Source organism: Cupressus sempervirens, chromosome 6 (genome assembly GCF_028749045.1).
Source record: "Cupressus sempervirens isolate cs-2001-9-10 chromosome 6, ASM2874904v1, whole genome shotgun sequence".
Lineage (NCBI taxonomy): Eukaryota > Viridiplantae > Streptophyta > Pinopsida > Cupressales > Cupressaceae > Cupressus > Cupressus sempervirens.
The window spans coordinates 387,925,074-387,951,641 of NC_143123.1; the positions used below are offsets into that span (position 1 = coordinate 387,925,074).

Consider the following 26,568-nt stretch of genomic DNA (forward strand, 5'->3'; position numbering starts at 1 on the left):
ACGTATGAACAGTAGGATATATGCAAAAGTCATACGGTATGAGGGTCGTACGGTATAGAGAAGGTGGATGATGCACGGAGGGCAGAATGAAGGCCGTACGGTAGGGTCATACGATGTAGGGAAAGAAGTTGTCCCACAGAGAGCAATTAGGTCGTACGACGATAATGCAGCCTCGGCAAGATGGACTTCGTACTGAATGAAGGGGGGGATGGTGTACAGATAGAGAGGAAATGTTTAGGCATGCAATAAACTTAGAGATCCAAGCCAAACAAGACAATGAGATTGAACACGAATGATCCTTCAATTAATATTTGCCAAAAGATGTTGCTCTGATTTACCAGATCCAAGCAAAGTATTACATGCAACAACGGAATAGGGTGAGGGTTGAACCCCACCGAAACTGCACAGGCCAAATAGGGAAGATCTTTCACTTCCGAAATAGTGAAGAAATCCAAAACTCTAACAGGAATTCGCAATACAAAGAAATAATCCAAAAATGCATACCTAACGACTACCTACAAGACGTGCTTAAATACTCATCGGGAAAAACTTTCTGAGGGTGTACAAAGACAATCGACGGCTACACAAAACTACAAAAACAAAAGAAAATGGGTTCGAGATATACTAAATCAATCGGCCCACTAACAATAGTTTGAATAATTATTTATTTTATAATGGGAACATTACAGCCTCTAGTAGGTTGGAGACTACTAAACATTGTAAAAGAATAAGTTTATATGTAAAGCAACTATTTGTCATGCTTTTCTACCATATCGGATTTCCACATAAATCATTGTGTTCATGTGCATAATTGTTTATTTCAGTATTTGAAGTTATTGTGTGGATAAAAGTTTTAAATTACAAAAGTTGTTATTTTACTAATTCACACCCCCCCAATATAATCATGTGCTCTTCAAGGATGACTCGTCAACTCCTAATCATGGGACTCAACCATCAGACAAAGTTTTGTGCAAAGAAGAAACATTAATAATTGAATGTCTTAAGTAACTCTTTTCAGTTTTTTCTAAACTTCCCAATTTTTGAAGTTGAATGTTTTCCTTCCAAATCCAAATTTCAATCTTCAATGAAAGATCAATAGCAAGCCCATCCCGTTTTAGAAAAAAATTATAACTACATAAATAACATTTTTTTTTTAAAATATTGTAGGGATTGCTGATTTTTTCGTTAGAAGTTTGACTTTGAATTTTAAAGGAAAAGAATCAAGATTGAAGAATTGGAAAAAATTTAAAACCCTACATTCCTTTTGGACATACCCTTTTTTTTGTATTAGTTTATAAAACACAATGTATAAATGGTAACTTTTTCTAAATTGACATATTGCAGCATCTTTGACATTTTGAAATTATTTTCCCCCAATTATTACTCCAAATTCTCCACCAAAACGTAAGGCTAGAAAAGCTGGTCAAAGGGATGTGGCTTGACAATATACCGAAGAAATTTCTAGTACAAGAAGCAGGCAATTGAAATGTAAATATTGTAAAGAAATTAATCATGGTGCATCAATAGATTTAAATATCATATCGTCGAGATACATGGCCATCATATTGAGCCGTGAAAAGAAGCACCTCTTGCGGCTATTTCTGCATTCTATGTGGCACTAGAAACATTTGAGGAATCAAAGAAAACATAGAAGAGGGGAAGGGATGAGTTAACTAGTATTAGTTCCTATTCCAATTTGTAGGTTGTGTTGGAGAGGGTTCTTTCATGCCTCCATCTCATCCTAGTTCTTTTGCTAGTGCTAGTGCTTCTACCTTCGCTACTTCTAGTGGCACTGGTAGTTTTGGTCCTAGAGTTAAAAAATGTACGTTTGACAATTATTTTTTGTCACGCATTACTCCTAGTTCACACCCTCGCTTCAAAGCATGCCTTGGACAGGAAGGTCCATGATACTGCAAAAAGAAGCAATTTTCAAGTTTCGATACTTTTGCAACATTCCAATTGTTGCACTCAAATATTTCTATGTTATTTGATTATTTCAAGTTTATTTCTAGTTTGAACTTTTCTTTATGTAATGACCTTTTATAATTTTACTACACATACTTATTTAATCTATTTGTGACAAGTATCCTTAACGAAAAAGTATGATAGATGTTGTAACCATTTGTGGGGCAGGGTTTATGCTAAGCAGCCCATTTTTGTTAGAAATGAGTGAAGATATAGATGCAGAACTAGAGGACTAGCGAGTGTTTTGGAGCAAAAAGGGTTGCATCATCATGACAGATAGTTGAACTAATAGTAGGAATAGGACACTATTAAATTTTCTTGTTTCCAGTAGAGGTGATTGATCATTCTACTTTCCTAAATACATTGAATAATTTGAATTTGATTTGATAGTTAATAGTTGAATATTGTAATTTATGAATCATTGATTGATACTTATTTTGCTCTATTTTCCTGTTCCACCATATTCCTTAAGTTCATTGGTGCTTACTTAAATGACAAGATTGTGACATACTTATGTGAGGCTAATGAAGAAGTCATACGCGAGGTGCGGAAAGAAAATGTAGTTCAAATGGTGACAAAAGATACAACAAGTTATGTTCCTGAAGGTAGACTTTTGATGGATAGGTCGTAGAATATTTTTTTGGTCTCCATGTGCAGCCCATTGCCTTAAGCTTGTATTGGAGGATATTGGAGAGCTTGAAAGGCTCAAAACCAGCATTGTGGGACTCTATGAGTCTTTGAAGGACTCTGCGAGTCCCGAGTCAAGTCAAGACTTTAGAGCTTTTTGGCAATCAAACTCTAACTCAGTCGAGCCCTGCAAAGTCTTGCCAGGACTTGATGAATTCATGGACTCCCCTGACTCTGTGAGAATTGCAATTAGGATTGTAGTGGCCCGTAAAGCCAATAAGTCATTTTTTAATGATTTCTTTGACTTTTGTATTTCTAATTTGTTTACCTTGTAAATTAGTAAATTCTAAAATTTGGTAACTATTTAAAATGTTATGCTTCCAAAGTTTGGTATCTATTAGCTCCTGAACCATGACTATTGGGGTTAAATCGAAGCAGATACTAAACTTGACCAAAAGTAGAGTTCAACAGTAAATGGAAGCCTGAGCATTATTTACAACAATTGCTACAAGCAAGAGCTAAATAAAAAAATTTAAAAGTATTATGTTCAATAACCAACTTAGAGAAAGTTATTATAATCAATGGAAAAGAATGTTGCTTATATTGTCATTGACAGAAGACTAGATGGATTCTTGTTCACTGCTTTTCACCTTCATGATGACATCACATAATGATATAGAATCCTTCAAGATACATGTCTCTAAGATAATTAGATTTGTCCTCCAAAGAATGCTCTCTTTGTAAGAACCCCAACTAGTTCTAACTTCAATTCTAGTGTTTTGACATTTTGTTAAACACACTGCATGAAACCTATATCTCGCAGTCCTTATTTTCGTATTACTTTGGCTTGCTCGTAATGGTTTCAAATTTAATGCAGATGCTTGCAAATGGTTATTAGATGTCCAAGCAAAGAAATAGAAGTTCAAATGCAATATTTTTTATCATACATATGATTTCAACATGTAAAATGTACATCTACAGCCAGTAGACATTTCTGCAAACACTTGGCATGCATTCTAATGACTGAAATAGATAACTAAAATCTAGCATTTCATCAAACAGTTGTGGTGCAACCTCATAACTCCTTATTTAATACCAAACTATTTATAATGAAAACTAATAGAGTTGAACTTGCTACATCCCAAATTTTTGATCTTCTAAAATAATATTGTAGCCGTTATAATGGTTATTTAAAACTTTCAAATGTCATGATCTTGTGAAATGGAAGTTAAGGTTAACCGTTTTGATTCATTTGAAAATGACTTGTTAGTTGTTCATTGCTATTTCAACTATAGATGAATGCTTATAATTTAAGATGATGTTAGTGGTAATGGTGGTTAGCTGTTGTGACACTTAATGAGTTGTTGTTTTTAGCTATCCTGATTCAAAAGGAAGGAATATGTTATTATCATGGAAATATTCTTTTGGATGCAAGAGCAGATGAAGGGGGGAAGCATTGCTAAATGAGATTTAAGGAATGTGGCACCCAAAAACAAAAAGGTCCATCAACAGATTATCAAGTACGAGCTCTAACCACCTTGATGCAGGATTTAATGACTAGGCAACACGGAATGTACCTTGGACAATCATGAGCTACCCAGTCAGTTCTTAAAACAAGTAAAAATTAAAATAATTCTTGGAAAGGGAGATGTTACCTGCTTTTAATTTTGTTGTGGCATTAAGTTTTCATCAGTACGTGAATCTATATATTGACACCATGGTATTTTAACACCTATAATTGCACCTACATGTATATACGTACATATGCGTGTATATAAATAATATATTCATAGGAAAAAAAAGAGAACCACATGATTTTAAAATACACATGCATATGTATATATACATATCATAGGTGTACGTATAATCTGAGGTAACATCAAATAACATGATATCAATATATAATTATATTTTGTGTGTGTGTGTGTGTGTGTGTGTGTGTGTGTGTGTGTGTATATATCAACCTTGAGTAACTATACTTATATGTCTCTCATCGATTCCATGACGTCGAGATATTCCCACCTCCATATTGGCTATAATCTTCTTTTAAAAATTCATCTAAAAATTTATGAGTTACTAGTGATCAATGGACGATCATGCTACACAACTCCCTTTCTTGTAAAGAAGGGAGGGAGCAATGTTAGATGAGAGCAATCCGCTACCAAGTGTGCTTCCTCTTTCGCGCACCTATCTCTTTTCATAATCATAAGAACTCTGAAAACTTATCAGAGAAATATATGCGGCATTGACATATCACCATATTTGTTGCATTACAGCATCCTGAACTACAAAATAATCAGCGATTACTCATAGTTCAGCAAGCAAGTTTGTAACTAAAGCTCTGGTGACGTGTTGCGATCACCAACGTGAATACCAATTCTCAAGTCATGCTACCCTCATCATCTTTCACTTTTACATGCATTTAGCCTTTTTATTTCAGACATACCATTGTTGATGAATGATCATATTGATGTCTTGTATTCACAATTCATGGATTAGAAACATTGGCATTATCTGAAGGCCTTGAATAATGAATTAGAGAGCTTGGAAGCTATTCTATTTTTCTGTTCATATTCTTTGTGTATATCGGGTGATGGATGTCATACAGAATGTATAGACCCAATCAACTGTCACTCTTCACTTATATTATTTTTCTTAGTAATCACAGCCCAACGTGTACTGTGAACAACAAATAAATATACAAAGCTTGTTTTGATATTACTTATCAAATCAGGATTATACAGTGGTATAGTCTATATACCATGGAAATAAGAACAAAACTCGAGAAGAGAATTATGATTACTATACTGAAATGCATTACATTTTGTTGTAACCTCCCAGGATACACCCTTGATCAAAACATAGTCCAAGAAGATGCAGAGGATGTTGGCACAAGCAAAAATGGGAAAATATAGAAATCCATTTTTTTGGTATTTTCTATGTTCTAGTATTTTGCATTTTCAAAGGCCTCCGGGGCATTTCTGGGCTTCAACAGGGCCATGAAGTCGTAGCGCTACACTTTAGACTTTGGACAATAAATGTAGAGCTCTAGAAGATCTTTTCAGAAATTATGATGATTTGTGATTTCAAGCTACGAGTAGGAAGATACGACTTCTACAAGGATTACTATATTGAAAGCTATTCTTTTCTTTTTTTTCACATACTTTTTGTGTATATCAGGGGATGAATGTCATATAGAATGTACAGACCCGACCAACTATCACTCTTCACTTATATTATTTTGCTTAGTAATCACAGCCCAATGTGTACTGTGAACAACAAATAATTATACAGAGCTTGTTCTGACATTACTTATGAAATCTGGATTATACAATGGTATAGTCTATATACCATGGAGATAAACTAGACTAGAGAAGAGAATTATGATTACTATACTGAAATGCATTGTATTTTTTGTAACCTCCCAGAATACACCCTAGACCAAGAAAGGTCAAGTATGAATGGGTGAGGAGGACAAGTACCCCTGCAAGAATAACTTTAAATGTTAGAATAAGAACAAATAAACAATTTAAAATTGTATATGTCGAGTCAACTCATGATTGTCCAAATGTATAAATATTTTGATTGTCAAGTCGAGCGATGGGTGATCAAGCTTATACACTGACCATCTAAATCCCTGGCCAAGGTGGGCAGAGGCATACTTGCCGCATTTGATCACCAAAGGTTTGGGTGCTAGTTGACAAAGGGGAAGGTTGATGGAGGATATCCACTACCTTGTCTGCTGCTTAGCCAACACTCTAACCTTGTGTTGCTCGAATGGAAGGACCATGGTGCCTCAAGCCTAAACCTGGGTTAGGGAGCGCCCTTCTCATAAGACATTGCGTGGGGATAAGTTAAGGTCCACGGTTGGGAGGTTAAGCCTATGCCAATGCTTCTCCACTTCACCAAATGTCGAGGCTTGCATAACACAGTATAAAAAACTGACACTTGTATGATTCTTGAACTTGTGTATGTTTTCTCATCTTATAATCATGTTATTCCTTGAAGTGTATTTAGTTATGATAATCATAGTATCAAATGATTATGTTAGAAGTAATTATGGAGATTATATTAGTTTCTTTTCATGTAATTAGGAAAAGGATTGTTTCTTAACTATTGTTTACATTTCTTGTACACTGAAATTTGTTGCAAGTTTTTCTTCTAAAAGAAGTAACGAATATAACTGCCTTATGTCATTCAGTTATGAAGGATAGGTTTATCTCTAGAATTAATCTCTTTTTCCAGCATATGAAAAATGGTATGTTGCAGAACTAAACAATGCCAATATAAAACTAATGATGTTGCAATTCACAGTATCATCTCTATGTATATTACAATTCAAGTTTAAGAACCTATAGGAGGCTGTGATAGGATTGAGTTGCAACAGAGCAATAATGATAACGGCCACATATAGCAGTGAGTCCCTCCCATTCTATACAAATGCAGCCAGCATATGATGGACGTTGCACCTTGACAATTAAAAGTTGAACGCCTCCACTCCAAACATGTATGCAACAGCCAGGAAATGGGCCACAGCAATGAGACAAAAGCCAATGGCGTTGGTGATTTGCAGCAAAAATTCATCTTCAATGGCGTCCAAAAACAGTAGCCCAATTAGGAATTTGGGTGCCTTCAAATCACAATAATCACAGTCTTAAAGGCTGAGATATAAATTTGCCTAATTCAATGCAATCCCCTGAAACAATATGCTGCAATAGACTAAGTTATCTTGGTATAAAACAGCACCAAGATTTCAGACTTCGATTGTGTAATTCAATCTCAAAAATCAGGCACAATTCACCATGTATCTCAATGGCTCAAAGTGTGAATCAAAAGAGGAATCAGCCCTCAAGAAACCCTTGTTGAAATACTTCAACAACTTCACCAAATTATAAAAACAATAGTGAAGAGAATGAAATATTTTTCTCCATGAAGACTCTTTTATAACACAAAATAAAGTGTGGCTTCTCTAACACACTTTTCACTTAAGATGCTTCTTGCACACTTTTAAATTATAACATGTAAATGATAAAGTCATTTATTAAGAGTGACCTTAAAAAACATTTATAACCTAAGCTCCACAAATTGACTCTCTAAAATGCTAATAAAGCCAAACACCAAGTGCCTCCTCTACACTGTTAAAAATAGTACATGTCCATAATTGACTTCTATAAATAGCAAGTCTGCCAACAAAAACTCTCAAATCAATCTATCAGCTCACGAGGGTCATAATGATAAACTAACCAAGCCCTGCGACAAGAACCTGCTAAAATGGGGACATTACAGTCCTCCCTCCTTGAGATTGCTTGTCCTCAAGCAATTGTCGGTACCAAAGGCACATATTCGTCCACTAAGATCCCAAGGAAAAGTACATGTAATGTCCTTGATGTCATCTACAAACAACACCTATGATAATAACTCGATCCACAAAGTTATCCTTAATATCTTGTCACCATGCCATTAATGGCGACTCAACCAATCCTTAGTGCTAAACTTGTCTTTGCCTAGATACTAGTAGAGATGTAACTCACATCCATCCATAACAAGGAAAAATGGATATCCAAAATCATCTGCTAGAACAAGACTCCTTGCACACCCTACCAATCTACCATGAGTATGAAGTCTTATTTGTGCGACAGGAACTAGTATTACCAAAAGCATTTGTAACATAACCTCGATATCCATCCTCCGCAAAACTATCATGGATATAAGACTTTGCAAGTAGCCTGCTATTAACTTTACCCCATCAACTGCAGATGTTGCAAACACATCCCATAAAGAATGGTATGAAAATGGAACCAACCTGCACCTACATTGAGCTAAATCCTCTACCTGTGGGTCAAAAGAGAAACAATGAGCACTCATCACTATGTAATTGTGGTAAAATGCTACAATCTCTGTCAGAGTCTCATCAGTAACAAAACGAGAATCACAAGATGGCTTCAATCTCTGATTTCAAACAATTGGTTGGTTAGGATCTTGGGTAACTCTCTTAGCGAAACCAACCACAAAGTCCCTATGGGGAAGCATTGTAGCCAAGGTCTCTACAATCTTTCCCACCAACCATCAAAAACTGTGAGAGCTCCGGATGAGAGTACCCTCAAAATCTCTATATGGTCCCTCCTAGAGTTTTGAAATCTCAAGCAAATACTTCATAAACAACTCAATGCAGTAGAAATTATATGAGGAAGCATCAACCTGCTCCCCTGCAATCCACAACTAATCCCTCTGAAATTGTGCCACTACTTTCTATCACTATCAATTGTATGAGATGAAGTAATAGATTTTCTAACAACTTAAGGAAACAAATCCCCATGAGAACTCATCTCCAAATTGGATGATATCATGCCCGAGTCCTGTGAAGAAGCGAGAGTAGTGTCAGGAACTAGCACACAATTCTTTAAAGAATCCACTACTATCACGTGAATACTTTCAATAACCTAGTCAGCATCATCTGTCAATATTTTAACAACAGGGAGCTCTCTACAATCCTTTGTTGATACACTTATCTCATCTGTAACTACCACACTTATATCAAGAATAGATGTAATTGCATCATCATCACATCCATCATCCCCATCCGTGGAAGTCAATTCACAACCAACCACCACTATATGTAACTGACCTGGATCTGGGGCTAGTGTAACCTCATCCAAACGGTAACCTCATCCAAACGTGACTGCGAAACCTAGAGAGTCAAGTGTGTATACTGTAAAGAGTCAACAGTCACCTCAAGCTCACGGGTGAGCTCATCAACCTCCTCCTTCCTCCTCAAGGCATCATAACATATACCATCTCTCTAGCGCTGTAAATCCTAATCGGCTAATATTTGTAAATAATTATGTCTCATAATCCTAATAGCCTCTTGAAGAGCATGAAACTCCTCACGGGAAAGACTTCCATCATAATGCTCATCTGTCACAAGAGCGCTCCAACCATAGATAGCCAATATCTATTAGGCGACATCAAAGTGCTCTATATACTATGGGCATCATATTATCGCTAAACTTCAGCTTCCCAATCAACTGATAAGAAACCTTAACCGCTGACTCCTATACACATCCTCTAACCCAAACTCAACATTGTGATAGGAAGTTGTATCGACATTGCTCAATACATGATCATTAACATCATGTTTGCTATCATTCTCACACTCATCAATAACCCAAGTAGTGCTATTGGATACCTCTACCAATACCGCGTCTATAGAAGTAGACGCCATTGTTGTATCAAACTCCTTGCATGTCTCTCCTTCCCCCTCATCAATAAGTCCTTGTAAATCACGATCTCGGGACATATCATCATCCAATAAATACTAAGTTATCACCCAACATCTGATATGATATACCAAACTCAATGCAGTACGAATCATCACCATGTGAGACATCAAAGGTCCCCATATCACTAGTATCAACACCATCCAACTAAGGCCCCTCTGTTATCGCCTGTTGTATACATGATTCAACGTCATCATGTAGATCAACATCACTAGAGCATAAATCTACATCACCTAATTCTTTCGTAACGCTCAAATCATGAGTATCATAACTAAGTAGCTCCACGCCCTCATCTACCCTACCTGAGAATCAAAACTATCGATGCTCATATCCTCCATGCAGTCTTCAAAGACAACATGACTCAACATCATCATGTAGATCAACATCACTAGAGCATAAATCTACATCACCTAATTCTTTCGTAACGCTCAAATCATGAGTATCATAACTAAGTAGCTCCATGCCCTCATCTGCCCTACCTGAGAATCAAAACTGCCAGTGCTCATATCCTCCACGCAATCTTCAAAGACAACACCCTCGTCAAGAGATTCTAAACTAACAATGGTAGCAACTGCATCTTCTAAACTCACACTATCTACAACATCATCAACATATTTACATATGAGAATACTATCCTGAAAATCAGACCTTGAACTACCCATATCCGAAGCACTAACTCTTGAATACTCAAACTATTGTAACTCAATATTGTTGTCCTCTAATAAAACAAACACATCCAAATGACCTTGTTTAGAATCTCCAACATCATAACTGTAGATAGGACTAGTGGCTGCTCCACTAAGCATAGGATCATCTTCACCATGATCACTAGCTGTTGTAAACTCATCGTGAAGACTTCTCGATGTCTCACCTGTGAAAAAATCTAGTTTATCTTCCTACATTCTCAGTGACGACCTTTTAAAAATAGAAACCAAATACCTAGTTGCCTTGTCATACATTGTCTTGCCTCCATTCTTTTCTAATTTTGTCGAAGCTTTTCCATACTCTCCATTAGGTCATTTGTTTGACTCCTGAGATTACCCTTGTTATTCAATTGGTTTCCACATTTATTAGATTTCTTGTATTTGTCCATAACTGAAATAAGTGCAATAGTGTTCGTCACTCAAATAGCAATAGTAGGACCAAAATAATGTCTTTTCCCTACCGCACAGGATGGCAAGAAACCACTCTAATACCACTATAAGAACCCCAACCAGTTCTAACTTCAATTCTAGTGGTTTGACATTTTGTCAAACACTTTGCTTGAAACCTTTATCTCATTGTCCCTTGTTTTTGAATTACTTTTTCTTCCTTATAATGGTTTCAAATTTCGTGTAGATGCTTGCAAATAGTTATTACATGTTGCTGGTGGTTTTTCCCAGATTGGATTTCCACGCAATATCCTAGTGTCAAACTGTGATGCATGTTTTATGAATGTTTTCATTATGCAATGTAAGTTATGTTTATGACAATTTTACACTAGAGGCCGAGCAACAGCAGGATGAACAGAACAGTGAAGTGATTAATATTTAATTGTTCAAGTGGTACATATAGACCTTGAGTAATTGATCCACCCCCCCCCCCCCCCCCCCTAGTTATTCTAAACATTTCTACAATGTGGCATTTCATCAAACAGTTGTGGTACAACCTTATAACTCCTTATTTAAAACCAAACTGTTTACAATGAACATTAATAGAGCGGAAGTAAACAATGCCAATATCAAACTAATGATGTTGCAATTCATGGTATCAACTCTATGAAAATTACAACTAAAATTTAAGAAACTGCGGGAGGCTGAGACAGGATTAACTTGCAGCAGAGAAGTAATGATAAGGGTCACGTACAACAGTAAGCCCCTCTGATTCTATACAAACACAGCTAGCATATGATGGGCGTTGCCATGACAATGAAAATGTTGAATGCCTCCACTCCAAACATGTACGCTACTGCCAAGAAAAGGGTCACAGCAATGGGACAAACTCACGCCAATGGCATGGGTGATTAGCAGCAGGAAGTGGCCTTCAATGGTGTCCAAAAACAATACCCCGATTGGGAATTCCAATGCTTTCAAATCACAGTAATCACAGTCTTGAAGGCTGAGATATAAATTTGCCCGATTCAATGGGATCCCTTGAAACAACTCGTTGCAATAGAAGAATTTATCTTGGTATACAACAATAACAAGATTTCAGACGTTGATTGTTTAATTCAATCTTAGAAATCAGGCACAATTCACCATGTATCTCAATTGCTCAAACTATGAATCCGAAGTGGAATTAGTCCTCAAGAAAACCTTGTTAAAAACCTTCAACAACTTCACCAAATAATAAAAACAATAGCCAAGAGAATGAAACCCTTTTTCTCCATGAAGTCTCTTTTATAACACAAAATAAAGTGTGGCTTCTCCAACACACTTTTCTTTTAAGATGCTTCTTGCACACACTTTTAAATTATAACACAAATGATAAAGTCATTGCAATCTGATCTTTTATCCCTTTGAACTTCTACAACGGATTGGGTAATTATTCTGTAAGTTTCCTTACATGAGTGAATGGTATTGATGCACCACTATTCGATTCAAATACGAACCATTTAATGCCACTTCTGGAGGATGAGGAAAGTACGAACCTCAGTTGTTGATAGAGGACTTTCCTAGTCACAATCCAATACAATATTTGGAATAGCTGGTATTACAATTCAGTGTATAATGGATATCTTCTTCCCTTCAAGGCATGGTCACAATTTGTTGCCTATGCAAATGGAAAGTCTCCTTGTGTATTATATGCTTTTGTTTGCAACGTTAATGGTGATGGAATAACCGACCCCCAGTGCCGTTCATTGTCTCAGCATTGATTTGTCTTGGAACTGTCAACTCTTTCCTCAACTTCTTTTCGCTAAGTATTGTTGCATCTGACCAAATGATGCCACCAATGGTAGTTGTAGTCATTGCTAAGTATATCTCAATTTTTCCTGAACAGTGTGTGAATGAGAATCACCAAATATGCACACAGCTAGTTCCCCTTATGAGTTTTAGATATGCTGACATTATCATTCATATACACACATCACCATTTTGTCTTTGATAATGTTAATATCAATAATTATGATTCCCAAAATGTTTGTAGAAGTATCATTTTATAAAGCTCTCTTTTTATTTTCATAATGATGAAATTAGCTTTTAGTCACCAAATTTGTGCAATCTTAAATTCTCGGGCTCTTGTTTGCATTCATCTCCTAACCGGTGATCATCTCCGAAAGCCTGAATCTCTCTCTTCTCAACCATAGACTGTGTAATATATTTCTTCTATGGGATGCTAAGTTTATATGACACCTTTAGTTTTGATTAACCTTTCCATAAAAAATAACCCTCATTGATACTAGATACAAACATAATATGCATATATTTGAAATGTTGTATTTTCTAATTCCATCCTGCCCCTTCATTCTGAAAGATTGATTCATTTTTATACCTTGTAAATAGATACGATGTCTATTAAAGACACTTATGTTGACTTCTCATAACCACCATTATATCTAGTTGCTATTCTTTAATGGATATTAGTAATTATTTATATATGAATCAGTTTGGGATCTGCATCATCAGAGTCTAAATAATATTTATCATTTATTGTTTTATTTATATTTATTACTATTAATATCACTATTAATTATTATATCTTTGATCACCCATTCATTTAATCTATTATTTATTTATTATATTTATCATGTACATTTTATTTTTATTTTATATTAGTAATTATTTATATATGAATCAGTTTGGGATCTGCATCATCAGAGTCTAAATAATATTTATCATTTATTGTTTTATTTATATTTATTACTATTAATATCACTATTAATTATTATATCTTTGATCACCCATTCATTTAATCTATTATTTATTTATTATATTTATCATGTACATTTTATTTTTATTTTATATTAGAATAGTTTAAGAAACTATGAATATCAAAATACAGTATCAAAGAGGTGAAAGTATCACCAGATCCAAAAGACTTTACCAAGAAACTATAGAAAAGTTAATACATTGAGTCCCAATAGGAATCTACTTAAGTCCTGAAAGTAAGCATATAAAACAAAAAATGCAATGAAAGCTGTTCTACTAGAAAATATTGCTGGTATTGCACTCTTTATATTGGTTATCAACAGCAGGGGTAGTATCTTCTTCAGCATTAACTGGTTACTGTTCAACATGTTCACTGATAGCCCAGTTTTCTTGATCAGTTTGGGTCTCCTTCACACTGTCAGTACGGATATCCTGAGTGTACTCTCTCGGCCTTCCTTGCTCTTTTTCATTCAACACATCAGAGAATGAGTCAAAATACTGGACAGACTGTACATCCTTTCTGAACAGAATCATAGCACCCTCCCGGATCAAAGTCATGAACCTGTCTTCTGGACAGCTCAACAGAAACCTGAGACATGATATGGAAATGGGTGAGTTTAAAACTAAACTCAGTAAGCACCCTCTTTTTGTTTTGAATAATATCTTTGTTTCGCCTCCTCCAAAAAAAACATAAAATTTCCATAGTAAGAACAAACCAAAACCTATTCAAATTACTGCCAAAGGGTTCTGCGAAACCTGCAAGAATTTCATGCCAGGATATACTAATTTTACCATTCCAAGTAAGGGACTTGCCAAGATAAATAGGCCAGGTTTCATAAGAAAACTTGCACTCCATAAAGGTGCTCAAAAGATTCAAGACAGCCACATAAGGATCAAAGACCAAACTCCAAACCAAGAGAGGACAATCTTGAGCCAACAGCAAGTTTTTTTAGCAACAAAGTCCATCTAAAACATACTTCCGTAGGTTCACCAAGGTAGTGCCAAACAAATCAAGATCTAGGTGCCATCTAGGGTCAGATAACCCAAAATTCCAACTATGATTAATCCAATTAAGAATAAAGTCATTATCTTTCAGCATATTATAAATCCTTTTAATAGAACCATCAAAAAACAAATTGCCATCTTTCCATTTAAATTGCTCAAAAAATGTTCTGCATTAATAATTATGCCTAGGAAGAAAGGACCAGAGGCTTTAGAGATCAGAGTGTGGGTTTTCTTATAAGTGGAAGGGAGATCATATTTATATTTGAATATCTCCCAATTCCCTAATTGGTTGTGAACTAATAGATCTCTAATATATTCAAAGCCCTTTTCATTCCAAGATTTAGCAGAACAGCATTGACTAAGGCAAGAGGTTTATCATTGAGGTAGATGCCCCACCAAATGGACCTATCAAAGACAGAGAAACAAGGGAGGCTGCCTATAGCATCCTTGGAACGGAGACGGGGTTGCACCTGAGACCATGCCTTCCAAAGGGAAACAAAGATATTAGACCCAAAAACTTTCAATTCAAACTGCCCGAACATCATATCATTAAGAGGGAGGTCTTTACAATACTTGCCTTTATTATTTTTTTAGATCTGAGAATGTTATTTCTTATAAGAACTTTCCATGGCTCATTACCATTCATGCAATTGAGGATCCGTTTAGAAGCAAGTGCTACCCCTTGAGTCTTTAAATCTCTAATGCCCATACCCCCCAAGCTTCTTGGGTACAACTCCAGTCCCAGCTGACACAGTGCCTTTTGCTATTGCCCTCACCATCTGACCACAAGAAGTCCCTTAGATCTTTTCAAGTTTATTAAACTGATAGTTAGCAAATAGCCAAGCCGAGGAAAAATAAATAGCACGAGGCAAGAACTTTTTGAACAGCCTGCACTCTACCAACAAAAGAGAGCATGAGCTTGCCACTTAAGGTGTTTCTTCTAAATCTTAGAGTAAGTCCACTGCCACATATCTCTGCTAGAAAGGTCAATGGCAAAGGGGATACCAAGATATCTAACAATACTTCATGGTCCATTCCAAACCCATTCTTTTTGGGAAATCCATTCTTGAGGAAGTTCTAACCAACCGATAACAGTGGACTTGTGAGGAGCAATTTTGGAACCAGAAGAAAGACAGAAGAGTTAAAGTCTATGCATCACATTATCAGAATTCAAACTATCTTTCCAGAAACAAGGATGTATCATCTGCAAATTGGACCTTTGATAGGGGGGGCCATCTCAGTAGCTCTCAAAGCGTAAAACATAGCATCAACTGCAATTACAAACAAAGGAGCAATAGGGAATCCTTGTCTGGTGGATTTCTGAAGGGGGGTTGGATTCGATAAATCACCATTGACATCAATCACAATGGAGGAGTACTTAAACAGAACAGGAATCCACTTGCAAAAGAAAGGAGAGAACCCAAAGGCTTCTAACATACCAATAACAAAAGGCCATTCAATTCTGCCATAGGCCTTCTCATAATCCAATAGAATCATACCTACATTCTACCTAGAACACTTGGCCCAATTCAAAGCCTCGCAACTGGTGATCCAGTTCTCCAAAATGTATCTTCCTTCGATAAAACCAATTTGAGTAACAGAGATGATTCTACTAAGAATGTTAGCAATTGTTCTAGCAAGTATCTTGGCAATGATTTTATAAGAAAGATTCAAGAGAGTGATTGGGCACCAGTTCCTAACAAGGGTTTTGTCACCACTTTTTGAAAGGAGCTTTATAATTCCTCTGTTAATCTTTTCCGCCAAGGAGCCCCTATTGAAAGCATACTCATATTGTGAAATCAAATCCTCACATCTCTAATTGATGTTCTGTTTGTAGAATTCAGGAGGGATTTCATCAGGTCCAGGGGACTTACCATTCTCCATACTATTCATAGCATCCTCAATTTCACCAATCTTAATTTTGGCATTAAGCATTTTGGCTTCTTCAGTAGAAATCTTCTTAGGGATTATATTAAGACAACTATCCAGAGCTTTCTGATTACTATTCTTATGTTCCGAGGTGAATAAGCCCTTGTAAAGACTTAAAAAAGTGTTCAGAATATTAGAATATTGAAGAACTTAGAATATTAACAGATTTTTATTCCATTAGTTGAACAATGAACGTGAAAGAATGATAGTTGAACTTGATGCTATGATTTATTTTTAATGTTTTGAATCTTTGACGTTGAACTTTATGATGGTATGATCACGATGATTACAAGTTTATGGTGCTTTTGTTGTTTAAATGTGTTTATGCTACTATGCTACATTCTAATTCTAACTCATGCTTCATACATGTATATAATAATTTTTCATGTTTTTGTACTAACGAACCCAAACCCCTTTCCAAATTTTGATGAACTTGCAAACCAGTTCTTGAACTTCAAACCGAACCTGAACCGGTAACTTGGTATATTAGAGATATTGCCAAGGAAAGAATGTTTAAACTAAATAATTTTGTAAATACCTATATCATAATGGGAAAGGAAAATTGAAGCTGGGTCCAGATTGTCGACATTGTCACGGCTTTACTCCTAACACTGAGTACTATGCTGTAATAATCAAGTATCTTTATGTTGAACTAGAAGAAAAACAAATATATAAATGGACAGTTGGAGAATCTCTGAGTAAAATCGATACAGATATGATTTAGACAACCAAGACTCACCCCTTGAATACCCTCTCGCTCAAGCATAGATGTGGACTGAAGATGAAGTTGGACTGCTGCGTAATATTGTTTTTCTGCAATAAGCTTTTCAATACGTGCAGGCACCTGCATTTAGAGAATCAATCTAAGAAATTTAAACAAACAACAAAATGAAATCTGAAAATTCCAAAAAAATGCAGTCTTATTAATTTTAAGGATCATATTTCACTTTTCTCAATCCCCTTCAAGTAAAATATAATATAAAGTTTCCCTAGAAAACATAAGATCAGAGAAATGCATATGATATAATTACTCAATACATAGAGAGAGAACTATAGTCAAAAAGGTGATTCTATTAATCACATACATATACATTGTTAGTGGCATTGTCCAAAATAATGTGCTAGCAATTAGAGTGACAGTGCATAGCACATAAATCTCCATTGGACTGTGGTGAAATGATAATATCAGAGAACTACAGCTGCTTATGTTGCCATGTGATAAGTGAGCCATCATCGAATCACAGACCAGTGCATGTCCTCAGTAAAGATTTAATGTAATAGAAACTCCTAGTGAACATATTAAATTTTAGGCACAATCAAATTAGAATTTTACGGTGTTAGTCAACATTAATTATTAGTTCTTCACATTCCCATTATTAAACTGATGATTCAACATAAAACAACGGACCGAATTGGAAGAACCAAAGAAGTTAACCCTGCTAAAAGATGCTATTAAAGCACAAAGATGAACAAATAAATATATCAAAACAAATATTATATAGACTTCCAATTTTTCGTGTGATTTGGCAAGGTGTTTTTGATGCACAAATCCACATGCACATAGTCCTGAGAGTCCAAGTGGCATCCCAAACATCTTAGGAATGATGGGATGGAGATAAAACATTACACTCACACCCGTACAGTGCTCCCAAAAGATCTAATAGGATATATCCAAGGAAAATGCTCTTATGACCCTCTTATATGGGAATGCCACTGTCATTCACAATACATCCTAGAGGATGCCAAGACATTCCTTGACCACTCAGCTTAGATATTTGACAAACTATCATGTTAATGAAAGTAAACATATCCTTTGTTACAACCTTAACCCATGAATTGAAGTAGGATAGGTGAGGGCTAACCGAGGCCTTACTAGTTCTTAATTTGATATTGTAATAGTTCCTAAATATAATTATTATAGTCCTTGTAGACCTATATTCGAATCAGTGGCTTGCTCCTCCATTAAGTTTTTAGGAGGAGATCTGTATAGGAGGTGGTAACAAGTTGTATCCTGCATAACATTTTGTATGTTGCTTTTTTCAAAAACTTTGGAGATTGGTCTTCAAACTTGGTCAATATATTTCAAACAATTTTCTCTATTTCGCTAACACTCCTGTAGGTGCAATCTGTTTGTGTGTCACTCTACTCTTTTACTAAGTAATTTCATAGCAAGTGGCATCAAAGCTTTGATTTATACAATTTCACTGGCCCTTTTTCCAAACAAATCTAAGAGTTATTATCATACAGACATCAGATTCCAGCAATCTTAAAGGTCATTGGAATGAAAATCTCAAGTTCTTTCAGAAAAGCAGTTCTTAGAAGGATTTGGAACACCATCAACAAAGATATATTTGTTGTAAGTGGATCCTACAAACCTTAGTTTTTTCTGCACCAAATTAAAGCAACATTGTTTTAGCAATATTCTTGTGAAGCAACATGGAAGGCCCATCTAACTGAGGAAGAAATAAAAATCCAATTACCCCATGGAAGACAGTAATCAAGGATGATCTAGATGCCTAGTCGATATACAAGATTGAGAGACACACACTCAAGAGAAGATCTAAATGAAAGAATTCACAATATTAAAAAGTGTACGGATAACATACAGTCAAGAGTTTGATTCTGTAATAGATAGAATTTTGTGAGTTTTCAATCAAGACAATAAGAAAGGCACAAGTTTCCCAAATTCTTATAAAAACGTATTTCATCAGGATCATAGAGATTCAGAATTCGTTGTCCCCTCTTGCAGAATTATGCACAAGTTACATGTGCAGAAGTTCAAATACCTCACACAACCCAACCACATAGATCTGTCAAATGGATTTAATTGCACCATGTCAATTCATTTAGTTTGATGATGAAATAAAAGAATTGTGTCACACATTGTCTCCATCTAACAAGAAGCTCCAATCATACTTCAGTAGTTCTGTCATTGGCCAAACTCTCATAGTTTCAACTTTGCAGGAACTAAGTCTACTCAAGAAGTGTATTCTACCTCTTTGTTTAAGAGAGCAAAATCTTGACAATGGCAATTGTTGGACCCATGTTTAGGCAGACTGAAAGATCACATTCAAATACAAGGTAACAATGTTATTGTTGGGAATCAGTGCTCACACAGGCGTTTAGCTTAACTATTAAGTTGTTGAGAAACAAAAAATATTATTAGAGAGAAATAATATTTTGATAAGGTGGTCTGTTAGAATATTATAGGATACACAAAATAATTATTTGTCAGGTCTATTAAATAGGTTAGTGCATTACCGGTAAGAATGTGTTTGTGTTGAGTTATTAAAACAACTCAATATATTTAGCAAAGTTGTTAGTGGGAGTTTCATGATAAATAGGATATGAAAATCCTGTAAATATGTAACGTATGTGATTGAAAAATATAGAGAAGCGCGGCATTATTTTGTATAATATTATTCGGCTTCCTCTCTGCCATATTTTCTCCTATGGTATCAGAGAAATATAATTATTGTGTGCTTAAATCTTTGCACATTGCAGCATTAAATTATCCTAAATATATTATTGTCAAGTCTAAGTGCTGCATATGCGTCCAAGAAAACATTTGGAGTCACACTGTATTTTGATCAGGGAAAGAAAACATGTTTACTGCTCTTTATGGCATCAAATCTGCAATATTGAAATTTGATGCAAATATTATTTCTAAGTTGGAGAACTATATAGTGCATCAATTGTGGTGGTTCAATTCAAGGTTCGTTCTTCCATGATGGCAGCTTTATGGTTTTCAAAATCAGTGGTTCAACTTTGCAGTGAGCACATTGGACACGAGCATTGCATTAGATCATTAATCCCATATCCCATAGCATTTATAATCTTAACAACCTTCCTCCTGTTCTTTCTCAGCCAGTATTTCACTGTAGTGTTCATGTAAAGAGTTTCATTCTTGAACGAGTTTCAGAATCTGTTGTGGCACACCCATGTACTCTATTTGCTGGGATCTATAGAAAAATTATTGGATGTTCTATGAATATCGCTAATCAACTTGTAAGTTATCCTACGCTTGCGTTCCTCTCTAAATCCAATTTGCTTGAGCTTCTCCAACGAAATAGCTGATAAGCTGGGCGTATTTGTTCTTGGTAAGAGAAATGGTAGCTATAGTACGTGCCACATAGTGTGATAGAGGATTCATATTTGTTATCCACATCAAAACCTGTTGGGCCTTCATGTTTTTTAACCAAGATTGCAACTTCATAGTTGGTGTGAAGTGATCAGTTTAAAAAATGATCTGCAAGAAAAGGTAGCTCAGATTTGTGTAGCTTGGCCACTCCATGTTGAATAAACGCCAGAAGGTATAGTTTCTAACAAGTGATGGTGCAAGGATTGGAGTGGCATCAACTATGTGGTGGGATGGTCTGAAGCATTCTCTAAGCATTAGCATTGAGAATTTGGCGAAGAAGGAAATTAGAGCCAAATTCATCAGTGAGAAGCTTGGCCATCCTATTTCTTTTCCCTCACTGCCTCTCTTATGTTTTGTCTGTGATACTTCAGACCAGATCAAAGGAGAAACTAACTTCGATTCCTCTTGAAATTGTGATCTTGCTGTTGCTGATCGGTAGTCCCACTTAAGCTGCCAATTGTTACAGGTGCAGATACAAGTCTCTCATATAGCAGATGCAATTATGTTAAGTAGCAAACCAATATGAAGATGGAGGCATGGGAGGTTGAAATTTTGTTTTAGTAGCAAAATAAATTGTGCAAATATGACTAAAGCCAAGATCAGTTTCCAAGTGCCAGAGGCAACCATCTGATATCATTTGTTATCAGAGTGGCATTGATCTATAATGGTGCCTGCATACACGACAACAAGGAGCTTGGTGTTCAAGTGTTTTATGTAAGTAATTGGAAGTGTTTGTCCCCATTCATGTGATGATGTAAGTGATTGAAAGTGTTTGTTCCCAGTCACAGGAGTTGGAGGTTATGATTTTGTCTAATTATTGTTGTGAGCAAATGCATATGTCCCCTTTTCACGACCTTGTCTTTGGATAGATGTGTTTATCTATATCCAAACCTGATATAAAACCTTGGATAGATGTATTAGACTCTATCATTGGATCCATGGGTAGAAGTTTTTGTCCCTATCCTTGATGAGAGCATAGTAAGCATATTGAGGTTAGCTCGGCTACTATTACTCATACCATATATTGTTTGGTGAGCTACTACGTGTGATCATCAATTATTGTGAGTCATGATGATGTACTTTCACCCATGTTCACACTAAAGGGGGTTGTTAGGAATCAGTATTCACATAGGTGTTTAGGTAAACAATTAAGTTGTTCAGAAACAACAAAATATTATTATAGAATAATAACAATTTGTTAGTGTGGTTTGTTAAGATATTATAGAATGCATAAAATAATTGTGTTAGGTTTGTTAAATAGGTTAGTATATTACTAGTAAAAATGTTTTTGTATTGAACTGCTAAAACAACGCAATACATTTACGAAAATCATTAGAGGGAGTTTCCTGAAAAATGGGCTATGAAAATCCTATAAATATGTAATGTACATATGAAAAATATAGTAAAGCAAGGCATTATGTTGTCTACTATTATACCGCTTCCTCTCTCCAATATTTTATCTCAACTGTCTACCTACTAGAAGCCAATCATTCAATAGCATAGCTGCATGGGTACTCATACCCATACCCCTAGGACACATACCGCATGCTAGTACGCATACCCAATGACCGGGTACTTGGTGATTACTCGGTGGAAAGCATCATAGCTAAGTACCTTGATTAAGATTTTTGGCTTTTGTTTCAGATTTTTGTTTGTGTATCAGCTTGTTGCTTACTAGACTTATTTCAATATGTAACCACTAATCAGTTTGAAACTTCAATACAATGACAGTATGACATTTCAATTTGTGTACTTAATCTTCAAAGTTAATGTTTGACATTAACCTTTATCACTGTTCTTGTTTTGAAAACTCAATGTTATTATGCTTCCAGATTTTCTAAATTAAATTATATGTATAAAAATAGCCGAAAGAACCTATGTCTCCTATTTTGAATAAATATTCTTACTTGTACCCTACCTGTCTCCAAAGTACCCAAGTACCCCCATCTCCATGCAACCTTGTTCAATAGTAACAAAGATGTAAGAATTCAATCCAAATCATTTTTATCAGCCTACAAGACTAACATTATGACAAATAGACAAATAAAAGCCAAAGGATTATGCTTTGATTGTGACAAGAAATACCACAAAGCAAAGAGTACTAATATTGATTAATTCCAAACGAGGACCCCCTCTTTTAACTGATAGGGTTTAGTTAGTGGACTGAGTTTGCCAACAATTTGGATTTTGAGTAGGCCTTCTTAGAGTATCAAGCGTGAAAATTGAGTAAAATGGCAGTATTTCGCTTAGTAAATTAAGTAAATGGCAATATTTGGCTATGTCCAAATTTGAAAAAAAAAATTTGAGGAAATTTGGCAAAGGGTCAAAATGGAAAAAAATTGACAAAATTTGTCTAAGTCTAGAAGTAAGAAATTAAAACGAATGCTTTTGAGCCAAAGAAGTATAAATTTGTCTAAGCAAATTGCCTTAAAAGGGGAAATAAAAGGAAATTATAGTTAACAATAAAATAATATTTTCCTCTTTGTGTTGACACATAGAGAGGTGGATTCCACTAACTCTCGTGGCAATTTGCCACATAGAGGAGTGGATTCCACCTCCTTATGTGACAAGGGAAGGAAGACATGCCTTGTTGGGTGTAGGAAGTCTCTCTATATCTTAAGTTCAATGAAGGGAGGGAGGACCAATGCAAGGGGAAGAGGATGAGAGAAAGTTAACCAAGCATTAACCTTCTTTAACATGAAATATGGACCTTATAGGGATCAATTAAGTCTAAGTTCAATGCAATTAAGGATGGGATTTGGGTTTTAATTGGTGCCAAAGGCCAACGTGTGGGCCTAATGATGTTTTGATTGAGTGTATGGGCCCTTAACTCTAAGTTAAGGCCACAATCTGATTAAAATTGGGCTTAAAATTAAGCCCCATGGGTGGCATATGGGCTTAAGAACACCTAAACCTTACTAGTTGGGGACCTATAATGAAACATTTGGGCCTAATTAATTAGCCCAGGCTTAAAACCAAATTTAGTAGGCTTAAAACTGGCCCTATCTACAAACATGTGGCCTTGGATTCTATAAAATGGGCCTAATTACACTTAATCAAACATGGGTTTGATTAAGACCCTGCCCTGTATGCCAGACGTGAGCACAAAGTTTGAAGGATCTGGCCCCAAGCATGTAGCGTGAAGCCTAAGTCCTAAATCTGGACATGCATATGCCCTCAATCTAACAATTAGCCTTGAAATTTAAATCAGACATAAAGACTCAAATGTGTAGGCTTAGTTCCTAACATGTGGACCTATAATACTAATGTGTGGGTATAAAATTGGGCTTAATATCAACTTGTGGTCCCATTAAGCCTAATGTGTGGGCCTGATCTGGATTAGATCAGGCCCTAATTTCATTTAAGTCCAGATCAAATACAAAAATGTGGCCTAAAATAAAGTTAAAAGTGCCTTAAAATTGGATAAGCAAGCCCCTATATGAAGCGTGTGGTCCTGGTCTACTTTAACCAGGCCTGAATTCGAATTTGATTTATTTGAAATTCGGCCCCAAATCCAAAACGTATGGTCCTATTACCGTGGCATGGGTTGAAAGCATTGGACCAAACTAAAAATTGATTGGCCCTGCCCTACATCCTGGCATGGTGTCTTAAGGCCTAAATATAAGCCCTTTTTACATGTGACATGTGGTCCATTTGGCCTAAAAATACATTCAAGAGGGCCTATCAATGTAGTGTGAGGACCTGAAACTGATTGGATTGGACCTCAACAATTAGCATATGACCTTATAAGGCCAGCTCCAATCAAAAATGTGGATTGGTATGACCTTATATGGCTTAATAGCATAGGCCATATCATCCTTATGCGGGCTGGGATTCAACCATTAAGTTCTAGTCGCATGAATTCAATCCTTGTAGCCAGATCGGCCTTGAAGCAAATTGTGTCTCTTGTAGTAGGGCATCATGTACAAAGCATATCTCTCTCTCCATTTTGGGTCCCAAAATGAATTAAGTCAGCCCTTCATAACAGATTGAGCTTTCAAGGCACAGGTAGATTATTTAAGAAAACTTGTAAGTAGCTGAAAGCAATAAACAAGGAGAGCATACCTTCTGAAGTTGCAAACTCAGATTCTCTTGTCAAAGGGCAAGATGCAAGCTTTGGAGAGGGTTGTTGATGCTTTCTAATAGATGTACTTTTGTTGTTTTATTTGCATCTAGCAAATTTGTTCTAGACCATATTATTCCATTTAGAAGTAAAATCTGAGGTGAGGATATAAAAGGTCCATGTAAAACTATTTGGCTGAGTAAATTGAGTATATGGCAATAAAAATTGATATAGATATAGATATAGATATAGGCCATTGAATCTAAAATTTAAACATACATTGGGTGATCCATTTATGCTAGAGGACGATAGTGACTCAAATGATTTGAGCCTTTGGATATATGATAGCTAGAATGAGGGTTAATTTCATAGGTTGTGCTTGTAGCCTATAATACTTTGATTTTTGAGACTTTTGGATACATGTTTGAGACTTTTTGATTTGGATCTTTATATTGATAGACCATGGTTTTGATGTTTCAGATTATTGTTATGATATTGTTATTGTTATACTAATTTATACTACTGCTATTATCATTTATGTTGTTATACTACTATTGTAAGTAAATCGATGAATTATTTGAATATTGTCTTGTTAATAATCAATTATTGACACGTCTCTCTCTTTCCCTCTATCTATAATATCTTAATATATATTTCAAAAAATCCACACACATATATTTTAAAAATTTGTTTTATTTCGTCCCTATTTTTGGTTCGTCTGGAAACATCCTGGAAAGGCGTCCCTGACCGCAAAATATCATGGAACATAGGCACTACTAACTAGGGGTCAAGATTTAGCAGCAGTTACATGGCATCTTTATCTCTCAATCTAAGAACACACAAGCTTTGCTTGACAAATTCAAAATGCAAGACAACAAACCTTCATCTACACCTATGGAATTTCGCCTAAAGTTGTCAAACAAATTTGGTTCCTATTGAGAATGGATCCACATTCAGGCAAATAGTGGGCAGTTTGATCTATCTCACTACCACTCGACTTGCTCTTGGCTTTGCAGCAAGCTACATATCTCGCTTCATGACAGCTCCTACTTCAGATCACTATGTTCAAAGGAAGTGCATCCTCTGCTATGTCAAGGGCACACTAAACTTTGGCATCCTCAATGGACGAACCAAAGATCCCCAACTCATCAATTACATAGACTCAAATTGGGGAGGCTCTAGTGATGACAAAAAGTCCACTTACAAGTATCTCTTCAGTTTGGGCACAAAAGCTATCACTTGTACCAGCAAGAAACGACAAGCAGTATCCATTTCCTCAACAGAAGTTGAATATCAGTGAACTTTCAAATAAGGTTGTGAAGCAGTTTGGCTACTCAAAATGATTTCCAATATTCATATATCTTAGGCAAGCCTGTCAACTGTCTTCTATGACATTCAAGGGTTAAACTTGCCAAAGATAGAGTCTTCTATGAGTGAACCAAGCATATTGACTTTCATTGTCACTTCATCCAACAATGGTTTGAAGATGGATCTAAGGATTTGTAGTATGTTCCTACAACAGACCAGGCAGTACATATTCTCACGAAGCACTCCTTCCAGATAAATTTGTTAAGTTCAAGGGGTTCCTTGGTGTGGTTGGCAGATTGACCACTAAGGGAGAGGTATTAGAATAATATCTCTGAATATCTTATTTATTATCCTTTTAATGATCAATATTGTGTACCTTGTAAATATTTGAATGTTCATCATATT

The 26,568-nt window shown here is 35.8% G+C and overlaps 1 protein-coding gene across 4 annotated transcripts in view; it reads right to left on the minus strand.

The window, feature by feature from the left end:
* The window catches only part of SEC8 (subunit of exocyst complex 8), a 254,137-nt gene that overhangs the window by 181,584 nt on the left and 45,985 nt on the right, over positions 1-26,568 (minus strand). For all 4 annotated transcript variants that reach the window (XM_089788245.1, XM_089788243.1, XM_089788246.1 and 1 more), the window contains exon 5: positions 17,391-17,495. In XM_089788245.1, the coding sequence (XP_089644371.1) occupies positions 17,391-17,495 (105 nt within the window). The remainder of the gene's footprint in view (positions 1-17,390; positions 17,496-26,568) is intronic.